The sequence below is a fragment of the Mobula hypostoma genome, chromosome 2 (genome assembly GCF_963921235.1).
Source record: "Mobula hypostoma chromosome 2, sMobHyp1.1, whole genome shotgun sequence".
NCBI lineage: Eukaryota > Metazoa > Chordata > Chondrichthyes > Myliobatiformes > Myliobatidae > Mobula > Mobula hypostoma.
Genome location: NC_086098.1, coordinates 238,344,168 through 238,371,834, shown reverse-complemented (window position 1 = coordinate 238,371,834; position 27,667 = coordinate 238,344,168). Strand labels below are relative to the sequence as shown.

The 27,667-nt window shown below is 44.8% G+C and overlaps 1 protein-coding gene across 1 annotated transcript; it reads left to right on the top strand.

Moving 5' to 3' along the window:
* The first annotated feature begins 1,679 nt into the window (after positions 1–1,679).
* cct3 (chaperonin containing TCP1, subunit 3 (gamma)) lies at positions 1,680–25,911 on the top strand. The gene is made up of 14 exons (XM_063041702.1): positions 1,680–1,815; positions 1,992–2,053; positions 3,293–3,343; positions 3,716–3,778; positions 6,489–6,585; positions 10,194–10,311; positions 11,803–11,989; positions 12,888–13,037; positions 17,216–17,348; positions 19,875–19,956; positions 21,158–21,338; positions 23,890–24,135; positions 24,646–24,777; positions 25,595–25,911. Exons 1-14 carry the CDS (start codon positions 1,788–1,790, stop codon positions 25,685–25,687), a joined length of 1,623 nt encoding a protein of 540 aa, XP_062897772.1. The 5' UTR covers positions 1,680–1,787; the 3' UTR covers positions 25,688–25,911.
* The last annotated feature ends 1,756 nt before the right edge of the window (positions 25,912–27,667 follow it).

Genomic DNA, 27,667 nt, shown 5'->3' with positions numbered 1-27,667 from the left:
ATTAATCACTAATTGCATCCTATATACAGTAATATTGATATTTTTCCCTCTAATCCCTAAAACTCCATCATCTGCAGATAGTGTTTTACCCATCCCAGTACCTATCTCGGAGAAAATATAATTAATCATAATTTTAAATAATAAAGGGCTACAAACCCTCAGATTCATACACATAAAATCTACATCAATAATACTATCATTGCTAACTTCCAACACAGCAGGATATTCTTTTAGAAACTTATCCCTACATTATTTAACCTCTTCATTTAAATGATCTTGATTATGAATTGCAGCAAATGACCTCGCCAGTAACTCAACCTTCTCTATTTCAGTAAAACAACGGCTGTACTTTTTTTCCCTAGATGCTGCCTGACCTGCAGAGTTCCTCCAGCATTTTGTGTGTGTGTTGCTCAGATTTCCAGCATCTGCAGATTTTCTCTCGTTTGATATTTCAATAACCTTAATTTTACCTTCAGCAATCGATACTGGAATAATATTATCCCCACAAATCTCCACCCCACATTCCCCAAATATCTCCAAATTTAATATCCCTTCCAGTATTATTACAGAGGGATCTTAGGGTCTGAGTCCATAGGACACTCAAAGCTGCTGCGCAGGTTGACTCTGTGGTTAAGAAGGCATACAGTGCATTGGCCTTCATCAATCATGGGATTGAGGTGAAGAGCCGAGAGGTGATGTTACAGCTATAGAGGACCTTGGTCAGACCCCACTTGGAGTACTGTGCTCAGTTCTGGTTGCCTCACTACAGGAAGGATGTGGAAACCATACAAAGGTTGCAGAGGGGATTTACGTGGATGCTGACTGGATTGGCGAGCAAGACTTATGAGAATAGATTGAGTGAACTCAGCCTTTTCTCCTTGGAGCGACAGAGGATGAGAGTGACCTGATAGAAGCGTATAAGATAATGAGAGGCATTGATCATGTGGATAGTCAGAGGCTTTTTCCCCAAGGCTGAGATGGCTAGCACGAGAGGGCGCAGTGCTTGGAAGTAGGTACAGAGGAGATGTCAGGGGTAAGTTTTTTTACGCAGCGAGTGGCGAGTGTGTGGAATGGGCTGCCGGTGACGTTGGTGGAGGTGGAAACGATAGGGTCTTTTAAAAGACTCATGGATATGTACATGGAGCTTAGAAAAATGGGTAACCCGAGGTAATTTCTAAGGTAAGGACATGTTCAGCACAGCTTTGTGGGCCAAAGGGCCCGTGTTCTGCCGTAGATTTTCTATGTTTCCACAGTATTGCCTTTTATTTGCAATCTTCACCACAGCCTGTGCCCTTTGATACTTAATAAGGTCACTCAGAGAGCAATACTTTCCTAAATGTCTTATTACTCTCCCTAATTGCCTGTCCAGTCCACCATGGTACATCCTTTTTCCAACTGATGCTATTTCTTGCATTACATTACTGCCACTTTCTCTTTTTATCTCAGATTTCTGGCATCTGCAACTAATTTTTCTTTGTTGTGTGTGCGGGGCGGAGTCTGGGCTCCCTCACCCCCCACAATGCCCTGCGGTTGGAGCGCGCACTCGCTCACGACCAACGGGCCGCACGAGGCCGCCGCGCAAACCGGCACGAGCCGGAGGCGGATCCTTTTCCCGTTTGGCCAATGGCACAACGCCGGCCCGAGGACATCGGAAAAGCTGATTGGCGGGTTGGGAGCACCGGCAGCACGCTATTGGTCGAGGTGGCGTGTCTATCAGGCGAGGCGGGGAGAAGCAGGGTAGCGTGCACGGCGGCCGGCGCAGAAGGTTCCAGCAAGAGGCGGCGGAGATGTTGGGGCGGCAGGTGCTGGTGTTGAGTAAGTGTCGGGGCTGTGGGAACGGTGATGGGTTTCGGAGGGAGCGTGGTCTGGAGTGTAGGGTTTCGGTCCGACCGGCGGTATCAGAGGCTCTGGGATGTGGCGTTGGCGAGGCCCGAGGCCTGTGGCCTGGCGTGTGTGTCTCACCCGTTCTCCAATCTCTTTCCCCCTCGCAGGTCAGAACGTGAAGCGGGAATCGGGCCGCAAGGTGCAGCAGGGGAACATCAGTGCGGCCAAGGTGAGGGGCGGGAGTAGGTATGGGGAACAGGGAGGTGGGAAGGGAGTGGAGTATCAGGGTGGGTAAAGTTAGGGTCTGGGTGGGGGTAGGTACTAATGAAGTGGGTGCTAACGGGTGGGATTGGGTACTTGTGCAGTGCGTCCTGTCACCCAAAGGTGGGGCTGGATACTGAGGCAGTGGGTCCTGTCACCCAAAGGTGGGGCTGGGTACTGATGCAGTGGGTCCCATCACCCAAAGGTGGGGCTGGGTACTGATGCAGTGGGTCCCATCACCCAAAGGTGGGGCTGGGTACTGATGCAGTGGGTCCCATCACCCAAAGGTGGGGCAGGATACTGACGCAGTGGGTTTGTCACCCAAAGGTGGGGCTGGATACTGATGCAGTGGGTCCTGTCACCCAAAGGCGGGGCTGGATACTGACCCAGTGGGTCCTGACTCCTGTGGGTAGGGCTAACTATTGATGCAGTGGGTCCAGTCACCCATGGATGGGACTATATATTGAGCCAGTGGTCCTGTGTGGTTGGGATTATGCCTGTTGGTGAGTTGAGAAATTAGCATCTTTCAGTGGGAGAGGGTTGGGGGTGTTTTGTGAGTGATTGTGGAAATGTCAATTCCTCAGACTCCACTGACCAACAACCCACAGGTTGCATGTGCTGATGCTAATTTATTTTCCCTAAGTTCTCATCAATCCCCTGATTCTTCTTTCTTCTCTCTTCTCCTCCCCCCCCCCTCGGCTTACCCCAGATTTTGCCCCTTACACGCCTGGACAATTTGCCTCTAGTTGATTCTTATTTTGCTCAGAGCTTCAGCGTGGAACAGGCTGTTTCAGGCCGAAGAGCTGTGCTGCCCACCAACCTGCCAATCTAACACTAGCCTAATCACAGTTAATAATGAACAATTAACCTACTAACCAGTATGTCTTTGGGCTGTGGGAGGAAACCGGAGCACCCATGTGTATGCAGAAAGAATGTACAAACTTTCTTAGAGGATGCTGGGTTTGGGGTGTGAGCTCTGAACTCTGAAGCCTAATTGCATTGCACTAATTGCCACACAACCATGATGTGTGCCATTGCAAAGAAAGAAATCTACCAGGTGCCTGCATGTGATGCCTGTGTGTTACAGGAATATTATGCAAGGAATAGCTAGGGTGTGTTGGTGGGTGTGAAGTTGTACACCAGTGTAGTGGTTACTGGATCTGTGGTTATATGTATTGTATGTCACCTGATTCCTTTGATTTTTCAGACTATTGCAGATGTTATTCGAACATGCTTGGGACCAAGAGCTATGATGAAGGTATGTTGTGTTCAGACTTTGTCTAAGCTGTATGTTTTGTTTATGGATGTAGTCTTATAAAGCACAGGCAGGAATAAGAATACTTGCTTAGTAGAAAGACGGATTAATGGAATAAGCTGACAAAGTTGTCATCCACACTTTCATTGCCATATTACTTCTATTCTTGACAAATCGTTAGTCCTGTGTGCTGTCAGCTAACTGATTCGAGATCTGGGCCTTGACATTCTGACCTCAGGCCAGTGATCCTTTGGCTTCCTTGGACAGAATAGTGCTGAAAGGCCCACCAGGAACTCTTCAGCCATGTCCTCACTTATGAGGGAACTGAGAATGTGGTTTCATGTTGAAGTTAATACTGTGACTCTGTTTCCCCAGATGTTGCTGGATCCTATGGGTGGCATCGTTATGACAAATGATGGCAATGCCATTCTGCGAGAGGTACGTCCAATCTGCCTGTCAACGGAGAAACTCGTTTGTTTCACTTTTCCTGATGTGTGTTGCACACCAACCACAATGACCTGTTCAGTGATGTGGAACATCACCAAAGAGAATTGTACAACATGGAAACAGGCCCTTTGACCCACTGGCCACCCATTTACACTAATTCCATTAAAAACAATTCTCCCCACATTCCCATTGTCTGGCCCCACCCCCACCCAGAATCTCCCCTTTACCCACATATGGTCAATTTAAGGCAGTTAATTAACCTAACAGCACGTTGAGGGAGGAATATGGAGCTCCTGGGGGTGGGGGAGGAACCCATATTGCTGTAAGGTTGGGGATTATTGGTACATGGACGGCACTAGGAATCTGGATCAGGCACTGAGTCACTGAAGCCGTGAGACAGCGGTAATACCCACTGCACCACTGAACTACTGGTAAGTTCCCAGTTAGTTTACTTCAATATGCCATAGTGGGACAGCAAGACAGTAGAGTAGCATAGTGGTTAGTGTAACACTATCACAGTATCAGCGACCCTGGTTCATGTCCAGCTACGCTGTAAAGGCCTGCGGGTATGTTCTACCCTGAACCATGTGGGTTTCCTCCGGATGTACCAGTTTCCTCCCACGTTCCAAGGATGTGCAGGTTTGAGGGTTAATTAGTTAAGTAGGTGTAATTGGGCAGGAAGGGCCTGTTACTGTGTTGTATTTCTAAATAAATAGTCTCTGGAACAGTTGGCAGATAATACTGCAGCTTCACCAGTAATGAGTGGGAGTTGTGGATCAACACTGAGATCCCTCTGGTCAGTGGAGTACACACAGTTCCGCTTTATCCACTCTGCCCTGACACCCCACTGTGCTGCTCCCATTGTACAGCAACCACCCTGCTGCTGCTGGGTTATAGTTTAGAGTTGAATGAACATTTCCCTGAAGCTCCTCCCAGCTCCACTATGCCAGCCCAGCGCGCAGTAGGTACCTCGGAGGTGAGAATATGGGTTTGATTGCGTGGCCTTCCTTCCCGATTGATTACGGATTCTGTGTGAGCAGCATCATTAAAGGTCTCCTACTCTCCTCTGCTCTGTTTGATGGCTTAGCTGACCCGACCCACTTTTTGATCTCTCAAAGGTGGAGGTGTAGCTAGTGTTGAGGAAGCAGTGAATCTACAGAAGGACTTGGATGGAGGGGGGTAATCTATTTGAAACCCATGGAATATTGAAAGGTTGAGAGAGTGGATGTGGAGAGGATGGGTTCTATATTGGGGGAGTCTAGGACCAGTGGGCACAGCCTCAGAGTAGAGGGATGTCCCTTTAGAACAGAGATGGTGGAATTTCTTTAGCCAGAGGTTGACGAATCTGTAGAATTTATTGTTACAGACGGCTGTGGAGGCCAAGTAATTGGGTATATTTAAAGTGAAAGTTGATAGGTTCTTGATTAGTAAGGGTGTTAAAGGTTCCTGGGAGAAGACAAGAATGAACTTGAGGGATAAATTAATTGCTAATTAACCAAACTAATTTGGCAGGGGAATGGAAAATTGTGATAGGGCTCACAATGGAACAGAAGATGTACAAACAGAAGCAGTGTGTAGTGTGACTGTCTCGAAGGACAGGCAGATAATAGGGCAGTGGGATGAGTTATACCTGTAATGGGAACAAAATAAAAAAGGTTAATAAATATGCAACTGAAGATGTTATATTTGAATGTGTGGAGTAATTAGAATAAGTTAGATGATCTTGTAGTGCAGTTAGAGATTGCTAGGTTGGACGCTTTGGGCATCATTGAGTCGTGGCTGAAAGAAGATTATCCAAGGACACACATTGTGAAAGAACAGGCAGAAGGGATCGCATGGCTCTGTTGGTTTTTAAAAAAAGAAAACAAATCTTTAGAGGTGACATAATGATCAGAATATGTAGAATTGTTGTGGGTAGAGTTAAGGAACTACAATGGTGCAAAAACACTGATGGAAGTTATATACAGGCCTCTGAACAGTAGCTAGGATGTGGGCTACAAATTACAATGGAAGACAGAAAAGGCATGTCAAAAGGGCAATGTTACTATAGTAATGAGGCTTTCAATATGCAGCTAGATTGGGAAAATCATGTTTGTTCTGATTTTTGAATCCCAAGGGAGAATTTGTAGAATGCCTATGAAATGGCTTTTTAGAGCAGCTTGTGGTTGAGCGCACTAGGGGATCAGCTATTTTGGATTGGGTGTTGTATAAGGCACTGAAGAGGCCTCACTTGGAGTATTGTGAGCAATTTTGGGCCCCTTGTCTAGGAAAGGATATGCTAGCATTGGATAGGGTTCAGGAGAGTGATTCCAGGAATGAAAGGGTTATCATATGAAGGAGTATTTGGTGGCTTTGGGATGTCCAGTTAGTCAGAGATGAGGAATTTCTATAGCCAGAGGGTAATGAATCTGTGGAATTCGTTACCACAGATAGCTGTGGAGGCCAGGTTATTGGGTATATTCAAAATGGAAGTTGATGGGTTCTTTCAGTCACCATGAAAAGTTGCGGGGCAGAGGCAGGCAAATTGGATTGAGAGGGAAATGGATCAGCTGTGATCCAATAGCACAGCAGGCTCAATGGACTGAATGGCCTAACTCTGCTATTTCTAATGGTCTCTGGTCTAAATAAGCCTTGGTGGAATGGAGGAATAGACTCGATGGGCTGAATGGTCTAATTTCACTTCTGTTTTATGGTATCTCAGATCCAGGTGCAGCACCCGGCAGCCAAGTCCATGATTGAAATCAGTCGCACCCAAGATGAAGAAGTTGGCGATGGGACCACCTCTGTCATCATCCTCAGTATGTAGAATGCTCTGGGGACTTGGGACTTCTGACTTTAATTGCACTAAAATGGGCTTCTGCTTGGCTATTGGATTTGTGGTGCATGTGCAGGGTCCAATAAAGATTGTGCTGGATCGAATCGAGATTCTGCCTTTGCAGAGTTGCATTATTTGTCAGTGACGACCAGCGAGGGAGGTCCCATTGGTCATGCTCCATCAACCTCAATTCATTTGCTGGTATTAGACTTTCCATGGTTGGAAAAAGACTTGGGTGAAACATTGTGAGCTCAGACTGTTGGCCACACAATGTGATAATGGAGGAGTTTGAATTGTACCTCTGGAGCAGGGGTTCCCGGCCTAGGGATCATGGACCCCTCAGTTAATGCTAAGGTTCCAGGGGAACCCTTTGTTAGAGTGGCCTGCTGGTCTTATTACAGAGATCTGAAACATATGTTGTAGAGTCATAGAAAAATACAGGAGAGAAACGGGGCCTGTAGTACCAGATCCCTTAGTTCTACCTCACTCAGTGCCCTATCGCTCATTGTATAATGCCTATCCTGGTTGGTCGTCCTGAAGTGCAACACCTCACACTTTCATCTGCCATTTTTCAGCCCATTTTTCCAGCTGCAAACCATGATAGCCTTTTTTGCCGTCCAGTACTCCTCCAATCTTGGTATCATTTGCAAATTTGCTGATCCAGTTAACATTATTTTCAGATTGATGTAAATGACAAACAGTGGACCCAGCACTGGTCCCTGCAGCACACCACTGATCACAGGCCTCCAGTCAGAGAGGCAACCATCTACCATTTTCTGGCTTCTCCCACAAAGTTAATATCTAATTCAATTTACTATTTATTGAATGTTGAGCAACTGAACCTTTTTGACCAATGCCCCATGCGGGACCTTGTCAACTGACTTGTTAAAGTCCATATAGACAACATCCACTGCCTTCCCTTCATCCACTTTCCTACTTCCTCAAATCTCTAGACATAACCTACCACACCCAAAGCCATGTCTATCCAAGTACTTAGATATAGCCTGTCCCTTAGAATACCTTCCAATAACTTTCCCACAACTGATGTCAGACTCACCGGCCTATAATTTCCTGGTTTATGTTTAGAGCCATTTTTTAAACAGCAGAACAACATTGGCTATCCTCCTATCCTCTGGTACCTCTATCACTAAGGAAGATGTAAATATCTCTGCTAGGGCCCCAGCAATTTCTGCACTTGTCTCTCGTAAGGTTAGAGGGAACGTCTTGTTAGGCACTGGGGTTTATCCACCCAGATATACCTCAGAACAGCAAACACCTGCTATCTATAATCTGTATAGTGTCCATGAAATTGATGCTGCTTTGTCTCACTTCAATAGTCTCTGTGTCCATCTCCTGAATAAAGCACAGCTGCAAAAAATTTAAGATTTCCCCCCATCTGTTTTGGCTCCACACATGGATTAACATTCTGATCTTCCAGAGGACTAATTTTGTCCCTTGCAATCCTTTTGCACTCTACATATTTGTAGAATCACTTGGGATTCTCCATCACCTTGTCTGCTGGATCAACTTCATGCCGTCTTATAGCTCTCTTGATTTCTTTTAGAATCAGGCTTATTATCACTAGCATGTGTTGTGAAAAGTGTGCCTTGAATTTCTTGTATTCCATAAGCACATCATTTGTTCCTACCTGTCTGTACCTGCTGTACCTTTCTTTACTTAACCAGGACCTCAATATCTCTAGGTTCCCTACCCTTGTTATCTCTACCTTTTATTTTGACAGGCACATGCAAGCTTTGTACTCTCAATTTCACTTTTGAAATCTTCTCAGTTAGCAAGTACACTTTTCCAACAACTTTACCCAATCGACACTTGCTAGATAATTTTTGATACCATCAAAATTGGTCTTTCTCCAATTTAGAATCTCAACCCACAGATCAGACCTATCTTTTTGTATATTTACTTTGCATCTAGTGATCACAAATTTGTTACAAGTATTCCCCTGCACAAACTTCTGTCACCATGCTGTCTCATTCCCTAAGAGTAGATAAAGTATCGAACACTCTCATTTGGACTTCTGTGTACTGATTAAGGAAACTTTCCTAACACTTTGACAAGCTTTATCCTGTCTAGTTCCTTTTACAGTATGTGTCCCAGTCAATAGGTGGAAAGTTTAAATCACCTAGTCTCTATAACAACCTTGTTTCTTGCAACAGTTTGTGATCTCTTCAAATTTGCCCCTCTAAATCCCTTGAACTGTCAGGTGGTCTGTGATCATACTTTTCTTATTTCTCAGTTCCGCCCATAATAACACTTTCCCTGACTATTAATACCACCCCACCTCTTTTAATCCCTCCCACCCTGTCATATCTAAAACAACAGAATCCTGGAATAATTGATCTGCCAGTCCTGCCCCTCCTACAACCACTAATGGCTTCAATATCATCATTCCAATTGTTGATCAATGCCCTAAGCTCATCTGCCTTTCCTATGATACTTGCATTGAAATATGTGCAGTTCAAGGCACAAGTAGTGCCATGCTCAACCTTTTGATTCCTGACTTTGTCTGAGGTCTTCACATGTCTTCACAACCTCCCCACTAACTGTTCTGGCACGCTTGTTCCCATCCCCCTACAACTCCAGTTTAAATCCCACTGTGCAGTATTAGCAAACATTCCAGCTATGATATTGGTCCCCTTCCCTGGAAGAGAGCCCAATGATCCAAAAAGCTTATGCCCTCCTTCCTACGCCAACTCCTTAGCATTGTGTTAAACTGTTTAGTTTTCCTATTTCTGGCATTACTAACAGTGGCATGGGTAGCATTTCTGAGATCACAATCCTGGAGGTGCTACCCTTTAACTTGGCACCTAACTCCCTGAACCTACTTTGCAGAACTTCTTTCTTTGTACCCTCTGGCTGTTCACCCTTCCACTAAGAATGCTGAGAACTCTATCTGAGATGTCCTGTACCCGAGCACCTGGGAAGTGACATACCAATGGGAATCTCATTTTCGCCCACAGAACCTCCTTTCTATTCCCCTGACTAATCCCAAATCACCGCAGCTCACCTCTTCTATATCCTTCTCTTCTCCCTTCCTTTGAGTCACTGAATTAGACTCAATGCCAGAGACCTGAATGCTGTGACTTTTCCTCTGCTAGGTCATTGCCTTGCGCCCGTGTGCTCCCAACCCCACCCCCAACAGTATCCAGAGTAATATACTTATTGAGGGGGATGGCCACGGGGGTACTCTGCACTGGCTCTTTAACCCCTATCCCCTTCCTGACTGTCACCCAGTTTCCTCTGTCCTGCAGCTTGGGTGTGGCTACCTCTCTGTCCTAGCTATCACCCCCACAGTCTCAGAATGTGTTTGAGCCTTGTGCCTTGCTCCACATCAGCACATCTCTTGCCAACAACTGCATCCAGCTATGCAGTATCTTGGGGAACTTCCTCTTTGATTCACTGTAGAACCCACTGCTGAATTTGTATGTGTGCACAGTAAACATTAGTCTCTATTTGTGATGTGGCCTATAATTCTAATTCTAAGTGTTCCGATGCAGTTTGTTGGGGGGGTGGTGGGAGTGGTTTGAAGGTAGTGTTTATGTTTAAGTAACTGCACACACTACTTTCTTTTAGCTGGAGAGATGCTTTTGGTAGCAGAGCAGTACCTCGAGCAGCAGATGCACCCCTCTGTAATCATAGGTGCTTATCACCAGGCGCTGGATGACATGATTACCACGCTGGAAGAAATCAGGTACATGAGTGCCCGTTACACGACTGATAGGGGAGGCTGCGACTGATTTGCCTGGAGTGTAGGAGGCTGAGGGCTGACCTTGTGGTGGGTTGTCCGTTGTTTTTTTGCGATGACAGTTTTCAAAGTGGAAAAGCTGTTGCACTAGGGCAGTTCCACCTTCAACCTCTGAGGACTTGGGTTCAGTGGTATGAATACACATCACAGCTGGGGTTTTGATTGTAGTGGCTGACCATGACTACTTCTGTGCCTTGTCGTGCCCTTCGCTCTCCACAGAGTGTTGCGGAATCATCTTCCTGGTCGTTGAATCTCACTGTAGGTCTCAACCACCCAAGCTGCCAGAGCTGACTTCACATGCTAGAACAGGCATGTCATCAGGGTAAAAAGATATTCAGGCATGTACGTTAGGGAAGGTTAAGGTGGTAACAGCCCATATGTGACCAGCTCAGGTAGGCACGTTGACATGGATGAGTTGAGTCAAACGGCCTTTTCCTGTGATGTATAACTGGCTTTCTGCTAGAATAAAACATGCATTAGATGGATACTTTCACAAGGTATGCTAATAAATTGCTGCTTCAAGTCTAGTTAAGATTATATGAGAAAATATAGTTGATTTTCTGAAATTCATCTGCACAACTGTACAGCAAATGACCAGATAATCTGCTTTCATGATGTTGTTTGAGTCACGAATATGAGCCAAAATACTGACCTCCTTTCTTTTGCTTTAATTTTGAGGCCCATCATTGGTTGGGGTTGATCATAAATATTGCTGTAATCAATACGTAAGCCAGACAGTGTAATGTGGAGAGCAAGCTGTTGCCCATGCAGCAGGCTGCCATGTCCACAAAGCTGATGAATCCAAAGGACATCAGAAACTGATACAGTTTGGCACCAGCAGCATTACAGGACTTGCCAGTCAGTGTTGAACTGAACATAGGACTACCTTAGGGACTCCAGCTCTGGATTTTTCCTCTGGGTTTTCTCCTGAAATCTTCCCCATGAGGGGGTATAGTCACAAGGCAGCAAGGATTGAGATCAATTTTCCTTCTAGAGCTGCCAACCGCAGCTGAGGAGCCCTGTCTGGTTTTAAAGTGCCAGTAATCTGCCTTTGCCCCTTCTTGTATCAGTAGAAACAATTCCATTGGGCTTGGTAGCTAAGACACATGTGAAGATCAAGAGCTGGACCTTGTTGTCAGAGCTTATTTGAGACACACACCATTACAAGCATTTTAATAAGTAGTGAAACTTAACCCTGCTAACCCCCACCCCTCAGCTGTCACAACCTTGAGGAACTTTGCTTTAATCAGTGTTACAGGATTGATTGCATAAAACCTTCAGGTAAACTTGGTCCTCTGTAAACAGTTTTCATTGTATTGAGAACTTGAATTTTTAATAATTATGGTGACTCTATTCTTTGTGTTCAACTGCACTTTCTTCAGGATTAGATGCTGCTCATTTTCCAAGGGCACTTAAAAGCTTTTCTTCTCTTGGCAGCACTACTGTTGACATCAATAACCGTGACCTGATGCTGAAGATTATCAACAGTGCAATCAACACCAAGGTGAACAACCTACAGGTTGACCTGGCCTGCAGCATTGCACTTGATGCTGTGAAGACCGTGCAGTTGGAAGAAAATGGCCGCAAGGAGATTGACATTAAGAAGTATGCCAAAATTGAGAAGGTAAGAGGCAGATCTCCTCTATCCATGGACATTTGGTGTCTGGGGCACTGTCCTTTTGTGATCCAAGATGCCATTGAAAGGTTGATAGGCCTGGAATCAGATTTGCCATGTAAGTAAGTTGATTGGGTGGTTAAGAAGGAATGTGATGTATTGGCTTTCATTAATCAGGGGCTGGGTTAAGTTCAAGAGCTTGAGGTAATATTGTAGCTATATAAAACCCTGGTTAGAAAACACTCAGTTGTGGTCACCTTATTATGTAGAAGAATGTGGAAGCTTTAGAGAGGATGCAGGAGGAGGATGCTGTCTGCATTAGAGAGCATGTCTTTTGAGGATAGGTTGAGCAAACCAAGGCTTGTCTCTTTGGAGTGGGAAGTGAGAGGTGACTTGATAGATGTGTTTAAGAGGCACAGATCAAGTGGACAGCCATACACTTTTTCCCCCCAGGGTAGAAATGGCTAATATGACCAAGCATAATTTTAAAGTGATTGGGGGGTGAGTATGAGGGGTGTCGGAGGTAGATTTTTGTTACATAAAGTGATGGGTACAAAGGTCACACTGCCAGAGGTAGTGGTAGAGGGACGTTTAAGAAACTCTTGGGTATAATGGAGGGCTTTGCAGGAGGGAAAGCTTAGATTGATTTTGACATCGTGGGTCAAAGCGCCTGTACTGTTCTATGTCAGTGGGTTCTGGGAAGTCCTGGGTTCCAGTTCCACTGACAGCAAAAACAAAACACAAACTGCTCAAGTAACTTTGCAGGTCAAGCATGGGAGAGAACATCAAAAATGTTGTTAGTATCAGACTATTCAGTTGACTTTGTTTCCATGGTTGTTCTAGGAGTCATGCAGGAGTGTTACTTTGTTCTTGTTGGCAATTTCGTTGTTTTATGTTATGTTAACAGGTTCCTGGTGGTTTCATTCATGATTCATGTGTGCTCCGAGGCGTGATGTTGAACAAGGATGTCACACACTCCCGCATGCGCAGGCATATCAAGAACCCCCGCATTGTGCTCTTGGACTGCTCACTGGAGTACAAGAAAGGGGAGAGCCAGGTACGACACTAGTGTTATAGTCCCTTGACTTGTGGTACTACGTCTGTGCTGATACCACTGTTCACAGTGCATTGATAATAAATACAACCTTGGGACTCATCTTGCAGATGGCCACAAAACAAAGAAACACAATAGAATTTATGAAAACCCCTACATCACAAAGACTGCCGTACATCCAATGTGTGTAAAAGAAAGAACAAAGCATGCAAAAATATTTTTCAAAAAAGCAAACAAACAATGCGTAGAACCTGAAACGAAGAGTCCCTGAAAGTAAGTCCACAGCCATGGAGCCAGTTCAGCACTGCATTTGTGCCAGGAGCCCGATGGCTGCAGGCCCAGTCACAGAGCCAGGTTCAGTGCTGAGGTGAGTAAACTTCACAGGGTAGTGAGCGCTTCCACTGCCCTTGATCTCAAAACCTTAATCTGTCTTGGTGCTTAAATTGGTCGTCCTTTAAACTGGAGCTATGACTGGAACATGAAACTAGTGTAAAATTCTCCTTTACTGCAGAGCGGGTAATTACAAACCAGTCCCGTAGTTTGACAGGAGATTAGACTAGTCTGACTGTAATGTTATTTTGCAGCCACTGTAACACTGTTGCACAGGTGTTGTTGAGGTGAGCGAGCATCCCTGAATGCTCTGCTGAAGTATTTGCCTAAATGCTACTTTTTCATGACACACACTGCTCATTTATTTGTCCCCAAATTTAACATGAGTAAAGATCTCCCAAAAGTTGTTCTCAGTCCTATTGACCCTGTTCGTATCTGCAATCATTTGCATCTAGTATATGGAACTGTATTTACTCACTGAACTACCTTCATTATGTTGTTCCCACATTCAAAACCGACTTTGTTTCCCAATAATCCAGAACTGACCTGTTTTCTCCTTAATGTGAGTTTGCTGTTTCCCCCACCCCCTCACCTATCCTTCAGAAACATATGGTAAACCTGAGTTTAGAACAAGGTTTCCTTATTCGTCATACAAAAATATTTACAGGGAGTGATTAATTAGTGATGCTAAACACCCATGTCCAAGATGCTGTTCATTGACTGTATAGCTCAGCATTGAACATCATTCCCACAGTCCTGCTCAAGAAGCTAACTGTACCACCCTCTGCAATTCAATCCTTGACTTCCTCACTGGAAGACCACAATCTGTGCATTTCGGTGGTAACATCTCCTCACTGACAATCAACACTGGCGTACCTCAGGGATGTGTGCTTGGCCCACTGATCTACTCTCTCTATACCCATGACTGTGTGGCTAGGCATAGCTCACATCCTATCTATAAATTCACTGATCATACAACTATTGTTGGCAGAATCTCAGATGGAGACGAGACGGCGTACTGGAGTGAGCTATACCAGCTAGTTTACTATGTTGCAGCAGTAACCTTGCACTCAACTTCAGTAAGACCAAAGAGCTGATTGTAGACTTCAGGAAGGGTAAGAGGAGGGAACACGAACCAATCCTCATAGATGGATCACAAGCGGACAGAATGAGCAATTTTAAGTTCCCGAGGGTCAGGATTAGTTGAGGATCTAACCTGGTTGTAACGTATCAATGCAGCTATAAAGAAGGCAAGCCATGGTTATATTTCATTAGGAGTTTGAGGAGATTTGGTTTGTCACCTCAAACGCTCAAACTTCTATAGAGCGTTCTTTCAAAAAAAGCTACAGGAAGTTGTAAAGTTTTTCATCTCCATCTTGGGTACTAGCCTCTACAGTATCCAGGACATCGTCAGCAAGACGGCGTCCATTATTGAGGACCTTCTCCCCAGGATATGCCCTCTTCTCATTGTTACTGTCAGGAAGGAGATGCAAATGCCTGAAGGCGTGCACTCAGCGATTCAGGAGCAGCTTCTTCCCCTCTGCTATTTGATTTCCTATATAGACATTGACTATATTTTTGCACTACTTTTAATTTAACTATTTAATATATGGTGGTGCTGGAAAGTTCGACCCCTGTAGAATTTTCTCGCTTTCTGCAAAAAATGACCTAAGATGTGATCAGATCTTCACCCAAGTCCAAAAACTAGATAGAAAACTCAATTAAGTAAATAACACAAAAAACATTATATTATTTATTGAGAAAAATGATCCAATATTACATGTATTTGTTGGGAAAAGTATGTGAACTTATGCTTTCAGTAACTGGTGTGATCCCTTTGTACAGCAATAACTTCAGCCAAATGTTTCCAATAACTGTTTGTCCTTGACATTGGCGTGGAGGAATTTTAGGCCATTCCTCCTTAAAAAGCTGCTTCAGCTCTGGGATGTTGGGCTTCCTTGCGTGAACTGCTTGCTTCAGGTCCTTCTGCAACATTTCTATAGGATTGTGGTCTGGACTTTAACTTGGCCATTCCAAAACATGAAATTTCTTCTGCTTTAATGTTTCTTTGGTAGACTGACTTGTGTGTTTAGGGTCATTGTCTTGCTTCATGACCCACTTTCTCTTGAGCTTTTCAGTTCACGGATTGATACCCTGACATTTTCCTGTAGAATTTGCTGGTACAATTCAGAATTCATAGATCCATTAATGATGACAAGCCAACCAGGTTCTGACGCAGTAAAGCAGGCCCAAGCATGACACTGCCACCACCATGTTTCACAGCTGGAGTGAGGTTCTTGTGCTGGAATGCACTATTTGTTTTTAAACCAAACATAACATTTCTCATTTAAGCCTAAAAGTTTTATTTTGGGCTCATCCACCCACAGAGCATTCTTCCAGTAGCCCTCTGGTTTATCCACATGGTCTTTAGCAAACTTTAGACAGGCAGCAATGTTCTTGGAGCGTAGCGACTTTCTCCTTGCAATCCTGCCATGCACACCATTGTTGCTCTACTGATGATACTGATATTAGTCAATGCAAGAGAGGCCTGTGACTTCTTAGATGTTACATCAAAGTTGCTGGTGAACGCAGCAGGCCAGGCAGCATCTCTAGGAAGAGTTGCAGTTGACGTTTCAGGCCGAGACCCTTTGTCAGAACTAACTGAAGGAAGAGTGAGTAAGGGATTTGAAAGTTGGAGGGGGAGAGGGAGATCCAAAATGATAGGAGAAGACAGGAGTGTGTTGCTTGAACTTCCAGCATCTGCAGAATTCCCGTTGTTTTCCTTAGATGTTACCTTGGGTTTTTTTGTGACCTCCTTCAATATTACATGTCTTGCTCTTGGAGTTATTTTTGTTGGTTGAGCACTCCTGGGTAGAGTAGAATAACAAAATTGTTGAATTTCTTCCATTTGTACGTCATATACTTGAGTGTGGAATGCTAGAGCCCAAACTCTTTCGAAATGGTTTTAACCTTTTCCAGCCTGGTGAGCATCAACGACTTTTTTTCCTGAGGTCCTCAGAAATCTTTTGCGGCACACTATTCAAAAAAACTGGTGAAGATCAGACTCTGATAGTGAAGACCCAGGGCCTCCCATACTCACACCTGATTGTCATCCCATTGATTGAAACACCTGACTAATTTCCCCCTTTAAATGAACTGATAATCCTGGAGATTCTCATACCTTTTCCAACAGATACATGTCATATTGGACCATTTTTCTCTAATTAAATTTACAAGTTTAATTTTATTTAAATTGAGCTCTCTTTAGCTAGTTTTAGGACTTGTATTAAGTTAACAAATTTTAGGTCATTTATGCAGAAATAGAGAATTCTAAAGGGTTCATAAACTTTCTAGTACCACTGTATAATTACTGTAATTGATTTGCTTATTTTTTCTGTTATGTATTGAATTGATCTGATGCTAAGTTAACAAACTTTACGACATGTGCCAGTGATATTAAATCTGATTCTGCTTCACCTGATTGAAAGGCGAGTCTGCAATGGGATTGGCCACATAGGACAAATGAAAAATTTCATCAGTGTGATTATTTTTGGAATTTTCTGACCGAAAATGTGCCTGCAAAACCGAGGATAGACTCGGGGTATTAGAGGAGTGGGGGTTGTGGCAGGGGATGATGTTGAAATAGACCACTCATGATCGTATTGAATGGTAATGCAGAACATTGAGGGTCATATGGCTGTCAGATGCTGTTTATGTGGACTTGGTATTCTCCAGAGTTAGTACATCTGAAACCCCCCCCCCCCCCCATTTTAATCTCCCCAGACATTTGGTGTGTGGGCTGTTGTTTGGGATGTCTTTTACCCTGCTCTCTCGGCAATCTTCTGTTTCAGACTGACATTGAGATCACTCGTGAGGAGGACTTCACTCGCATCCTGCAGATGGAAGAAGAATACATTCAGCAAATCTGCGAGGATATTATCCGTCTGAAACCTGACCTCCTCTTCACGGAGAAAGGCATCTCAGGTAATGTGTGTGTAACATGTGGTATTTGTTGAGGTCAAGTAGACCACACAGTGGATATTCTCACCAGATTGTCCCAGCATCTTCCTTGGGACATGGTGTTCATTGGACAGCGAATGTAACAGCTCTTGGTATTGCATGGACATGTGACAGGGCTCTGGGACAAACCCTGCAAACATTCTCATTCTGAATAACACAAATGCTGGAGGAACTCCAGCAGGTCAGGCAGCATCTGTGGAAAGGAATAAACAATTGACAATTTGGGCTGACACCATCAAGAAATGAAGGGGAAAATGCCAGAATGAAAGGGTGAGACGAGGGGAAGGAGGACAAGCTTGGAAGGTGATAGATGAGCCAGATGGGGGAGGGGGGAATGAAGTAAGAAGCTGGGAGGTGAAAGATGAAAAAGGTAAAAGGTGGGAGAAGGAGGAATCTGAGAGGAGAGTGGACCATGGAGAAAGGAAGGAGGAGCGTAGCATGGGGAGGTGATAAACAGATAAGGTGGAGGTAAGAGGCCAAAATGGGAAATAAAAGAAGAGGGGAGGGGGAGAAAAGAAAAATATATTATCAGAAGGAGAGATCGCTGTTGATGCTACGAGGTTGGAGGTGACCTAGATGGAATATGAGGTGTTGCTCCTCCGCTGTGGGAATGGCATCGTCGTGGCCGAAGAGGAGGCTATGGACTGCCATGTTGGAACAGGAGTGGGGATAAGAATTAAAATGGTTGGCCACTGAGAAATTCTGCGTTTTACAACCGGAGTGGAAGTACTCAACATCTTGTGATTGTGTTAGCCACTATTTTCACATTGGCAGTGTTGCTCACTGTTCTTGTTGCAGAGTACCAGAGTTGTCGAGTAGACAATGCGCAAGGGGAAATCCCAAACAATGTATAGACTAGCTCCATTTTTATTCATGGCCTACAATTCCTTTGATAGAATTCTCTCAATATTCCAGCCGCAGAGGGCTTAGAAAAGTGATATTGATCATTGGTGGGCATGCTATATTGGCACTGGAATGTATGGCTACACTTGCAGGTTGCTCCCAGTGCATCTCCAGGTTGTTGGTTGTTAATACAAACAGTGCATTTCAGTGTAATTGCGATAAATCTGAGTTTGCACGAGAGTCGATGAGTGAAACTGTTTTGAGTTTCAAAGGTACATTTAATGTCAGAGAAACATATACAGTATACATCCTGAAATGCTCTTTCTTCACAACCATCCACAAAAAGTGTCCCCAAAGAATGAATGACAGTTAAATGTTAGAAACTCGAAGTACCTCCCCAGCTCCCCTTCCTCCCGCATGTAAGCAGCAGCAAGCAATAATCCTCCCCCCACCGGCAAAAGAAAGCATCAGCACCTGCCACCGAGAACTCAAGCATGAGCAAAGACACCAACTTGCAGTACCCCAAAGACTACTTGTTCACCCAGTATTCGACATACCACAGGCTCTCTCCTGCCCTAATAAGGGAGAAAGATGTGTCTCTGTTTCACAGCGAGAGGAGAGGGATAACAAACAACACTCTGGTTTACAATGTTAAAAGTCCGTTGTGTCGCTTTTTCCTATCTCTCTGTTCCCAAAGATCTCAGGTCTCTGGGCACACAGCCAGAGATCTTCCGTCTCCAATAACTCATCGATCTCCTGTGGAGGCATTGAATCTGATTTCCCTGTCTTCAGAGCCACGAAATCGCAATCCTCCGAAGGTGAGCGAAGCTCATAGGCCAAGCCCTTGGCGTGAGGAACAATGGCCGTTCGTGAAACCCCGAGAGCTGGTCCCATTCCCGCAAAGAACTGTAGTCAGCACGTAACTCCGGGTCAGGATCCTCAAAAGAACCCTGAAAGGGAAAAAATAGAGGTATTAAAGATGGAAATAGAGCTGCTTCTGAAGGTGCAAGCAAAGGAGTTGCCGTTAGGTGCCAGTGACAGATATAACCTGGATTCTGTCTGCCTGTGCTAGCCTGGAGACTGGGATGCAGTGAAGTCATTCAGTTCAGTCTTTCACAGAGAATTGGCGGATACAGCCAGTCCATTACAAGCAAAGTCCTCCCCTCCACTGAGCACAAAGAAGGCAGTATCCGTTATCAAATACCGCCCCCCCCCCCCAACCACCATGTTCCCTTCTTGCTCCTACCATCAGGCAGGAGGTACAGAAGAATTGGACCCAGAGGTTCCAGAACAGTTATTACCTCTCAACTATCAGGGTCTTGAACTGGTGTGGATAACCTCACCACTACTCTGAACTGATTCGATGACCTGCAGATCAGTTTCAAGGACTCTTTACAACTTGTGTTGTCAGTATTTTACTTGCACAGTTTGTCTTTTACACGTGGGTTGTTTGCCAGTCTTTATATTTTTCTGTGAAATTCTATTGCATTCCTGCAAAAACCCTTCAAGAAAATTAATCTTGAATATGGTAACATATTTTACTTTGAAAGTGAGTTTACTTTCAGGGCTCTCATTTTGCTGCATTTTGGGGGAGTTAAAAAAAGTTGTAGGGCACACCTTCATTTTTGGTCTCCATTTGCCTTTCAGACTTAGCACTTCATTACCTCATGAAGGCAAATATCTCTGCGATCCGTCGTATCAGAAAGAGTGACAGCAACAGGATTGCCAGGTACACTAGGCTTGCTTGGAATGAATAAGCTGCTTTTGCCACATACAATTTTTTTTAGATTATGAGAACACTCAGTCCTCTTTTATTGTCATATAGAAATGCATACGTGCGTTAAGAAATGATACAATGTTTCTCCGGAGTGATATCACAGAAAACAGGACAAACCAAAGACTAACACTGACAGAACCACATAATTATAACATATAGTTACAGCAGTGCAAAACAATACCATAATTTGATGAAGAACAAACCATGGGCACAGTAAAAATAGTCTCAAAGTCCCCGAGTCGATCGACTCCTGAGTCCTCGATAGCAGGCGGAAAAGGGAAAAACTCCCTGCTATAAACCTCCAGGCACCGTCAACTTACCGATGCCTTGGAAGCAGCTGACACTGAGTCCGTCCGTCCGAAAACTTCGAGCCCCCGACCAGCTGCTCCAATACACCCTCCTGAGTACCTTCGACCTCGCCCCAGCTACTGAAACACGCAAAGCCAAGGATTTCAGGGCCTTCTGCTCTGGAGATTCCGGCCACCACACAGTAGCAGCGGCAGCGAAGCGGGCATTTCAGAAGTTTTCCAGATGTTCCTCTGTACTCTCACGTCTATCTCCATCAAATCAGAATTGTGCATGGTCCCCTACTTGACAGATATCATTCATTCACTGGAGAGGCCATGTGGGCTGCCGTCACGCTGCCATCTTCTCCTCCCACTTGTAATTTAAATTGTGTGGGAGGAAATAATTCTAAGACCCACTGGGCCTATTGCTTCTGTACTTGAAGTATGAACAATACTGCTTTGTGCATCACTTGCCTTTGTGATTTGTACTGACGTGATTTGTCAGTAGTTGTGTCCTCAGCAGCATGAAATGCGGGGAGCGGTCCACAGTGGAATATGTCTTGGGTTAAACGTGAGATTAGAATTTTTTTTTTTTTTTTTGCACGTTCATTGTTGAAATTATGATTTGGCTCACTGCCCTATGCCATTTTGGTGCTCCTTAACAACCCCTACCACCTGTCACCCTTGTTTTCATAAATCCATCGCTTGACTCAACCACCTGTCAGAATAAGTGGCACCTCTTTTGCTTTCAGCCAGCGTTAATGCTAGTTACTAGGTCTTTCCTGAAACTTTGAATTTAAATGGTAAATTTGAACTTGCCTGCATGTAGACAATTTGTACCTCAATGTGTGCTGCTTGTTTTTCAGGGCATGTGGTGCTCGTATTGTTAGCCGCACAGATGAGTTGCATGAGGACGATATTGGCACTGGTGCGGGTCTGTTTGAGGTCAAGAAGATAGGTGATGAGTACTTTGCGTTCATCACTGAATGCAAAGACCCCAAAGCTTGCACCATTCTCCTGCGTGGAGCAAGCAAGGACATTCTGGCGGTAAGCAAGTGTTCTGCGCGCATATGTTCTCTGACAGGTGTTGATGTGAAGTTGCAGATAGGGTTTGTGTTTGAAGTGGAAGCCGCATGTTTAGTGTAGTGGTTAGTGTAATGATATTACAACCTGAGTTCAATTCCCATTACTGATTGTAAGGAATTTGTACGCTCTCCCTGTGACCACTTGGGTTTCCTCCAGGTGCTCAGATTTCCTCTCACAGTCCAAAGATGTGTAGATTAGTAGGTTAATTGTTCACACTGGTGTAATGTGGAGCACAGGCTTGTTGTGCTGGAAGGGCCTGTTACCACTCTGTGTATCTAAATCTTATCACAAATAAATAGAAATAATAACTGAACACAAGGAATTCTGCAGATGCTGCAAATTCAAGCAACACACATCAAATTTGCTGGTGAACGTAGCAGGCCAGGCAGCATCTCTAGGAAGAGGTACAGTCGACGTTTCGGGCCGAGACCCTTCGTCAGGACTAACTGAAGGAAGAGCTAGTAGATTTGCGAGAGGGAGGGGGAGGGATGGAGCCAAGAGCTGGACAGTTGATTGGCAAAAGGGATATGAGAGGATCATGGGACAGGAGGCCCAGGGAGAAGGAAAAGGGGGAGGGGGGAAAAATCCCAGAGGATGGGCAAGGGGTATAGTGAGAGGGACAGAGGGAGAAAAAGGAGAGAGAAAGAATGTGTGTATATAAAAAATATAATGGAAGGGATATGAGGGGGAGGTGGGGCATTAGCGGAAGTTAGAGAAGTCAGTGTTCATGTCATCAGGTTGGAGGCTACCCAGATGGAATATAAGGTGTTGTTCCTCCAGCCTGAGTGTGGCTTCATTTTGACAGTAGAGGAGGCCGTGGAGAGACATGTCAGAATGGGAATGGGATGTGGAATTAAAATACATGGCCACTGGGAGATCCTGCTTTCTCTGCCGGTACTGGGCCGCAAAGCATGTGCTACCGGGCCGCGAGGAAATGATATGATTTAGCGATAGGAGTCAGCTGCACCTTTCCTCATTCTCTGTCACGCACTGTTGAGCCATTACGCATGCGAGGTCATTATCCGCGTGTCATCCATGTCAGTGTGGGAAGAAGATCAACTCCTCGAGCTTGCAAATGACGGCGGGATGAATAGTATGTTTGACATAACATCTCTGCTGGCATTCTGGATCAAAGTCAAGGCGAAATATCCTGAGATAGCCACGAAAGCACTGAAAACGTTGCTTCCATTTCCAACATATCTCTGCAATGAATGCAACGAAAACTAAATTGCGGACTAGACTGGACATAAGGAACCCCCTTCGAGTATCGCTGTCTCCCTTCACTCCTCGATAGTTCAGTCTTGTTGCAGGGAAACAAGCCTAGGGCTCCCACTGATTCAGCGATATTGGTGTGTTGCAATGATTTTATATATTCATACGGGGAAAGTATGTGCTGTGTGTTTAATATCCAAACATTACTTAAAATGTTATGATGCTATTGACTTATATAACCATATAACAATTACAGCACGGAAACAGGCCATATCAGCCCTTCTAGTCCGTGCTGAACGCTACTCTCGCCTAGTCCCGCCGACCTGCACTCAGCCCATAACCCTCCATTCCTTTCCTGTCCATATATCTATCCAATTTTTCTTTAAATGATAATATTGAACCTGCTTCTACCACTTCTACTGGAAGTTTGTTCAACATTTACTTCAAGCTCCCCTGTCCTCCCCTGATAATTATCACTATATTAATGCAAGGAAAATATGCGCTGTGTTTAATATTAAATTTGTTAGATAAACCCTTTTAGAAACGAAATTGAGTGTATTAGCCACTTATCAGCAACATTCTGGTCGTGATTAACACCCCCCCCCGAACAGAATCGCCAGAAAGGATTTGCAGAGAGAAAAAAACGGCAGGTTACGATGCGCATGCGCACTGGTGCCCGCGTAAGGCTTCATGGTCACTGTAGTCTTTCTCTGGGTAAACACAACATATTTGACTGCTAATCTTGTCTGTTGGCAACCCTACCCCCCCCACCCCCCGGGTTGGCCGGTCCGCAAGAATATTGTCAATATTAAACCGGTCCGCAGTGCAAAAAAAGTTGGGGACCCCTGGACTAGATAAGCTGAAGGACCTGTTTCTGTGGTGTAGTGCTCTGACTTTGGGGTGTACAAATCTGAAACAGGAGGATGGGATGATGAGAGGTACAGGGATCTTCATGTGGTTAGGGGTCTGGGCGGATCTAAAGTTTAAGTATCGTGGTGTGGGGCAGTCAGTGAGGATCGTGATTTACGGTTCTGTTGTCATAGACTCATCCATGTATTTATCTAAACTCCTTGTAAATGTTTCAATCTAACCCACATCCACAACTTCCACTGGCAGTTCGTTCCACATACTGGCTACCATCTGAGTGAAGAAGTTCCTCCTCAGGTTCCCCTTAAATATTTCACCTTTCACCCTTAACCTAAGCCCTCTAATTCTAGTCTTACCCAACATCAGTGGAAAAAGCTTGCTTGCATTTATCCTATCTGTGTATATGTTGGCTGAATGTCGGCTTCTGTTTCAGGAGGTGGAGCGTAACCTGCAGGACGCCATGCAGGTCACTCGCAATGTGCTGTTGGACCCGCGACTAGTGCCCGGTGGTGGGGCGGTGGAAATGGCCGTGGCGCACAAACTGATAGAGAAGTCTAAAACCATGACGGGAGTGCAGCAATGGCCCTATCGTGCAGTGGCAAACGCTCTAGAGGTCATCCCCAGGACACTCATCCAGAACTGTGGGGCAAGCACCATCCGCTTGCTCACCTCGCTTCGGGTAAGGAGCACCAGTGTGATGATCCCTACCATTGACTTATTGCCAATACACTTGTGCACAGGGATACCTGCCTGCCTAGTTCCACACTTGTCTGTGCTGCTCCTTTAATGTGGTCATTTGAAGTGTAATGGGGAGTCACTGCCTGTGCTGCTTAGTAGCTCTAATTCTGCATATGTCTCCACTGGTTTCCCCTCTCATTTTGGCCTCTTCCGTGCACCTGACTCTTCGCCATGGGCTGTCTGATTCTTGCAACCTGCTGTTGTATCACTGCACAGAGATTGAGGAAAAAAAACGTTCTTCCTGTCTCTGCCTTTCAATTTTTACCCGGGAGAAATGTGTCTGCATTCTGAAAAATAGTTTTATTTCTGTTCACTTTCCTGAAGCACGAGATTATGTGCAACCTGGCACAAAATAACCTGCTCATCCTTCTTCCCCATCCTTCCTTGTGATTGCCCTATGTTTGGCTGCATCTGGCACCATATTGACTGTTGAATCTCCATATCTCTGCAGGCAAAGCACACGCAGGAAGGCTGCCAGACCTGGGGAGTCAATGGAGAGACCGGAACTTTGGCTGACATGAAGGAGCTCGGCATCTGGGAACCACTGACGGTCAAATCACAGACTTTCAAAACTGCAGTGGAGGTGAGTGCCCAGAAGGCAGGGAGGGCTTCCCTGTGAGGGAGAGAGTAACGTTACTTTTTTTTTTTTGGCTCTTCATACCAGTTTAGAACTGTTTTTCCCTTGTGTTCCAATTTTGTCAGCAGTCACAAAACAAAGAAACAATGGAACCCATTTTTAGAAAAAACAACAGAGGCCGTCAAACACCTAATGTGTTTGTGGGGGGAGGAAAATAAATCATGCAAATAAAAAAGTAAACAAATAACATGCAGAAAGTGAACTGCACAGAGCCAGTTCAGCACTGAGGTGAGCTGAACACTGACTTGTCCTTTGCCCCCTGTTTTTAATCTGACAGTGCTTAAATTGGCCAAAAAATAGGTTTGTTCATTCCAACACTGTGGCTCCAACCTACCATAGTTGACTGACTGTCCCTGTTTATTTCTTGCATCTTTGATCTCCTTTTCCTGGGCAGTGTGATGATGGATTCCCCTCTGTTTTTGACAAATCATTTACAGTTGTATAACAAGACACATTCTGCCTGGGGATGATCCTCAGTGTCATATTGTGGCCACTTTAGTTCTCCAGCCCTCCTGCACTGTTACAATGAGCTTGAGGATCAGGGACTCATTGTCTCGCTCTTTAGGGCCATATCAAATTCTGAAATTCATGGTGAATTGGATAATGCTGGGAAGGACTCCCTCCTAAAGGGAGTTCTACTGTTTGCCAGTTGGATAAACGGGTACTGTTACTGGGGTTGGTAATGTCGGGGGTGGAGGGGTTGGCATGGTATCACTGCCTGTTTGTGCTCAGCCCCCTCACCTGCGCTCATCTCCACCCGCAGACTGCCATCCTGCTTCTGCGCATTGACGACATCGTGTCCGGCCACAAGAGCAAGAAGGAAAGCAATCAGGGAGGTGAAGGAGATGCTGCATAGGTTCAGCCTGCAGGGACCGGTGCCGAGCAGCCCACCCTCTACATACTGTAACCACACAGGGAAGAGCCCCTCCCTGGTATTTATTGTTCATCTGTGGGGATGCATTGCGCAGGAGAGCTGGTATTACTGCACTGGCATCTTTCTGCGGTTCAGTGGACACCAGCTGTAGCTTCTTCGTTTGTTCTGTGCGTTGGAATGGAATAAAGATTACCGAGTAACATTTGCTTTAAGTGTCTTCCTCTCCTTGGGGTTGGGGGGTCTTGCGGGAGGAGTGGGGGCTGAGATTGTATACAGCCAAACTTCATGGGAACTGGTGTCCTCTCCTATAGTGCATGTGGATGGAGCACACGGTTGAATACAATGGTGTCTGTTTATTTAAAATGTTCCAAGAGGGACATGGAGTGTGGCAACGTGGCCTGATCTACACCAGACTCCACTGAAGACAGACAAATCTCGCATCTCGATAAAGACTAAAATCTGATTCTGAACCTACTCGTGTGTTTTGTGAAATTTATTTTGCAGCTGCAGTACATCAAAGTAAATATTTATCGAGGGCTGCTCCCTTGACTCTCTGATCCTGAACACTCTCAAACCGTTCCTTGGTCTTACTGATGTGGAGGGCAAGGTAGCTGTTGCAACATCGCTCAACCAACTGATTTATCTCGCTCCATTTGTTTCATTGTGAGTTCTCTGTTGTTGAGCTCCAGATGAACCAGAATGGATTAGTTTAATCCTGTCTCATTACAACAGAGTTTGTTAGTTCCATAGCACCAGAGTACAGTCTCCCAGCTTATACTCTGCACCTACTATTGTCACAGATTTATCTGCATAAAAATACCAAACTTTACAAACCCGGTGGGAAAACGTTGATCCTCCGGTCCCTTTAAAATCTTACCCCTTTCACCTTAAGCCTTTGCCCTCAACTTTTGCACACTCCTCCATGGGGGGGAGGGAAAGAACTGTCAACATACATAGTGATCTTACAAATGTCTACGTGGTCAGCCTCCTATGCTTGCATGGCATATCCTTGTAACTCAAGTGCACTCTTAATTGTTGTACAACCTTACCATAATTGGGCAACTAGAACTGCATACTGTATTTCAATACTGGTCTCACCAATGTCTTGTACCCAGAATCAGGTTTATTGCTACTTTTCTATGATGTGAAATTTGTAGTTTTTCCAGCAGCAATACAGTGCAAAGATATAAACTTGTACATTTCAAAATAAATACTATAGTGCAAAAAAGGAATGAGACAGTTTGTGAGTTCATAGATACCACATGCACCTAGGCCAAAGCCCTCCATGCCTCTGCCATCCATGTACATATCTATCCAAACTTCTCAAGTGTTACCATTTCCAAGATTGGTCTTGCTAATCTCTTGTAGCCAAGTGAACTGAGAATGAGTTGCCCCTGGTATTGCTTCCTCTACATTGGTGAGCTACAATTTAGATGTGTGGGGGAGGGGGGAGTTTCATCAAGCACCTTTCCTCCTAATGCAAAGGTGGAATCTTCCTGTGACCATCCATTTTAATTCTACTTCATCCTCACTCTGCTATCTACTGTCATGATGGGACTGCACCTCAGGTTAAAGTAGAATATCTCATTACATCTGGGTAGCTTCAAATAATTTCTCCCTCATTTTTTTTCCCCATTTCCCCATCCTGGTTCCCCTCACCACTTCTCAACTATCCATCACCTTCCTATGGTTCCCTGCCTCCTCCCTTTTCTCCTGTGGTCCACTCTCCTATTAGGTTTCTTCAACCTTTATCTCTTCGTCCAGTCACCTCCCAACGTTTTACTTCATTCCTCTCGGACCACCCACCTCTTATTTACCTGGCCTCACCTATCACCTGTCATCTTGTACTCCTCACATGTTTCTGTATTGTTTATAGTATATAGTTAAATGACAATAAACTTGACTTACTCTGGCTTCTTCCTTCCTTTCCTCTGTTGATGAACAGCCTATGCCCGAAACGAT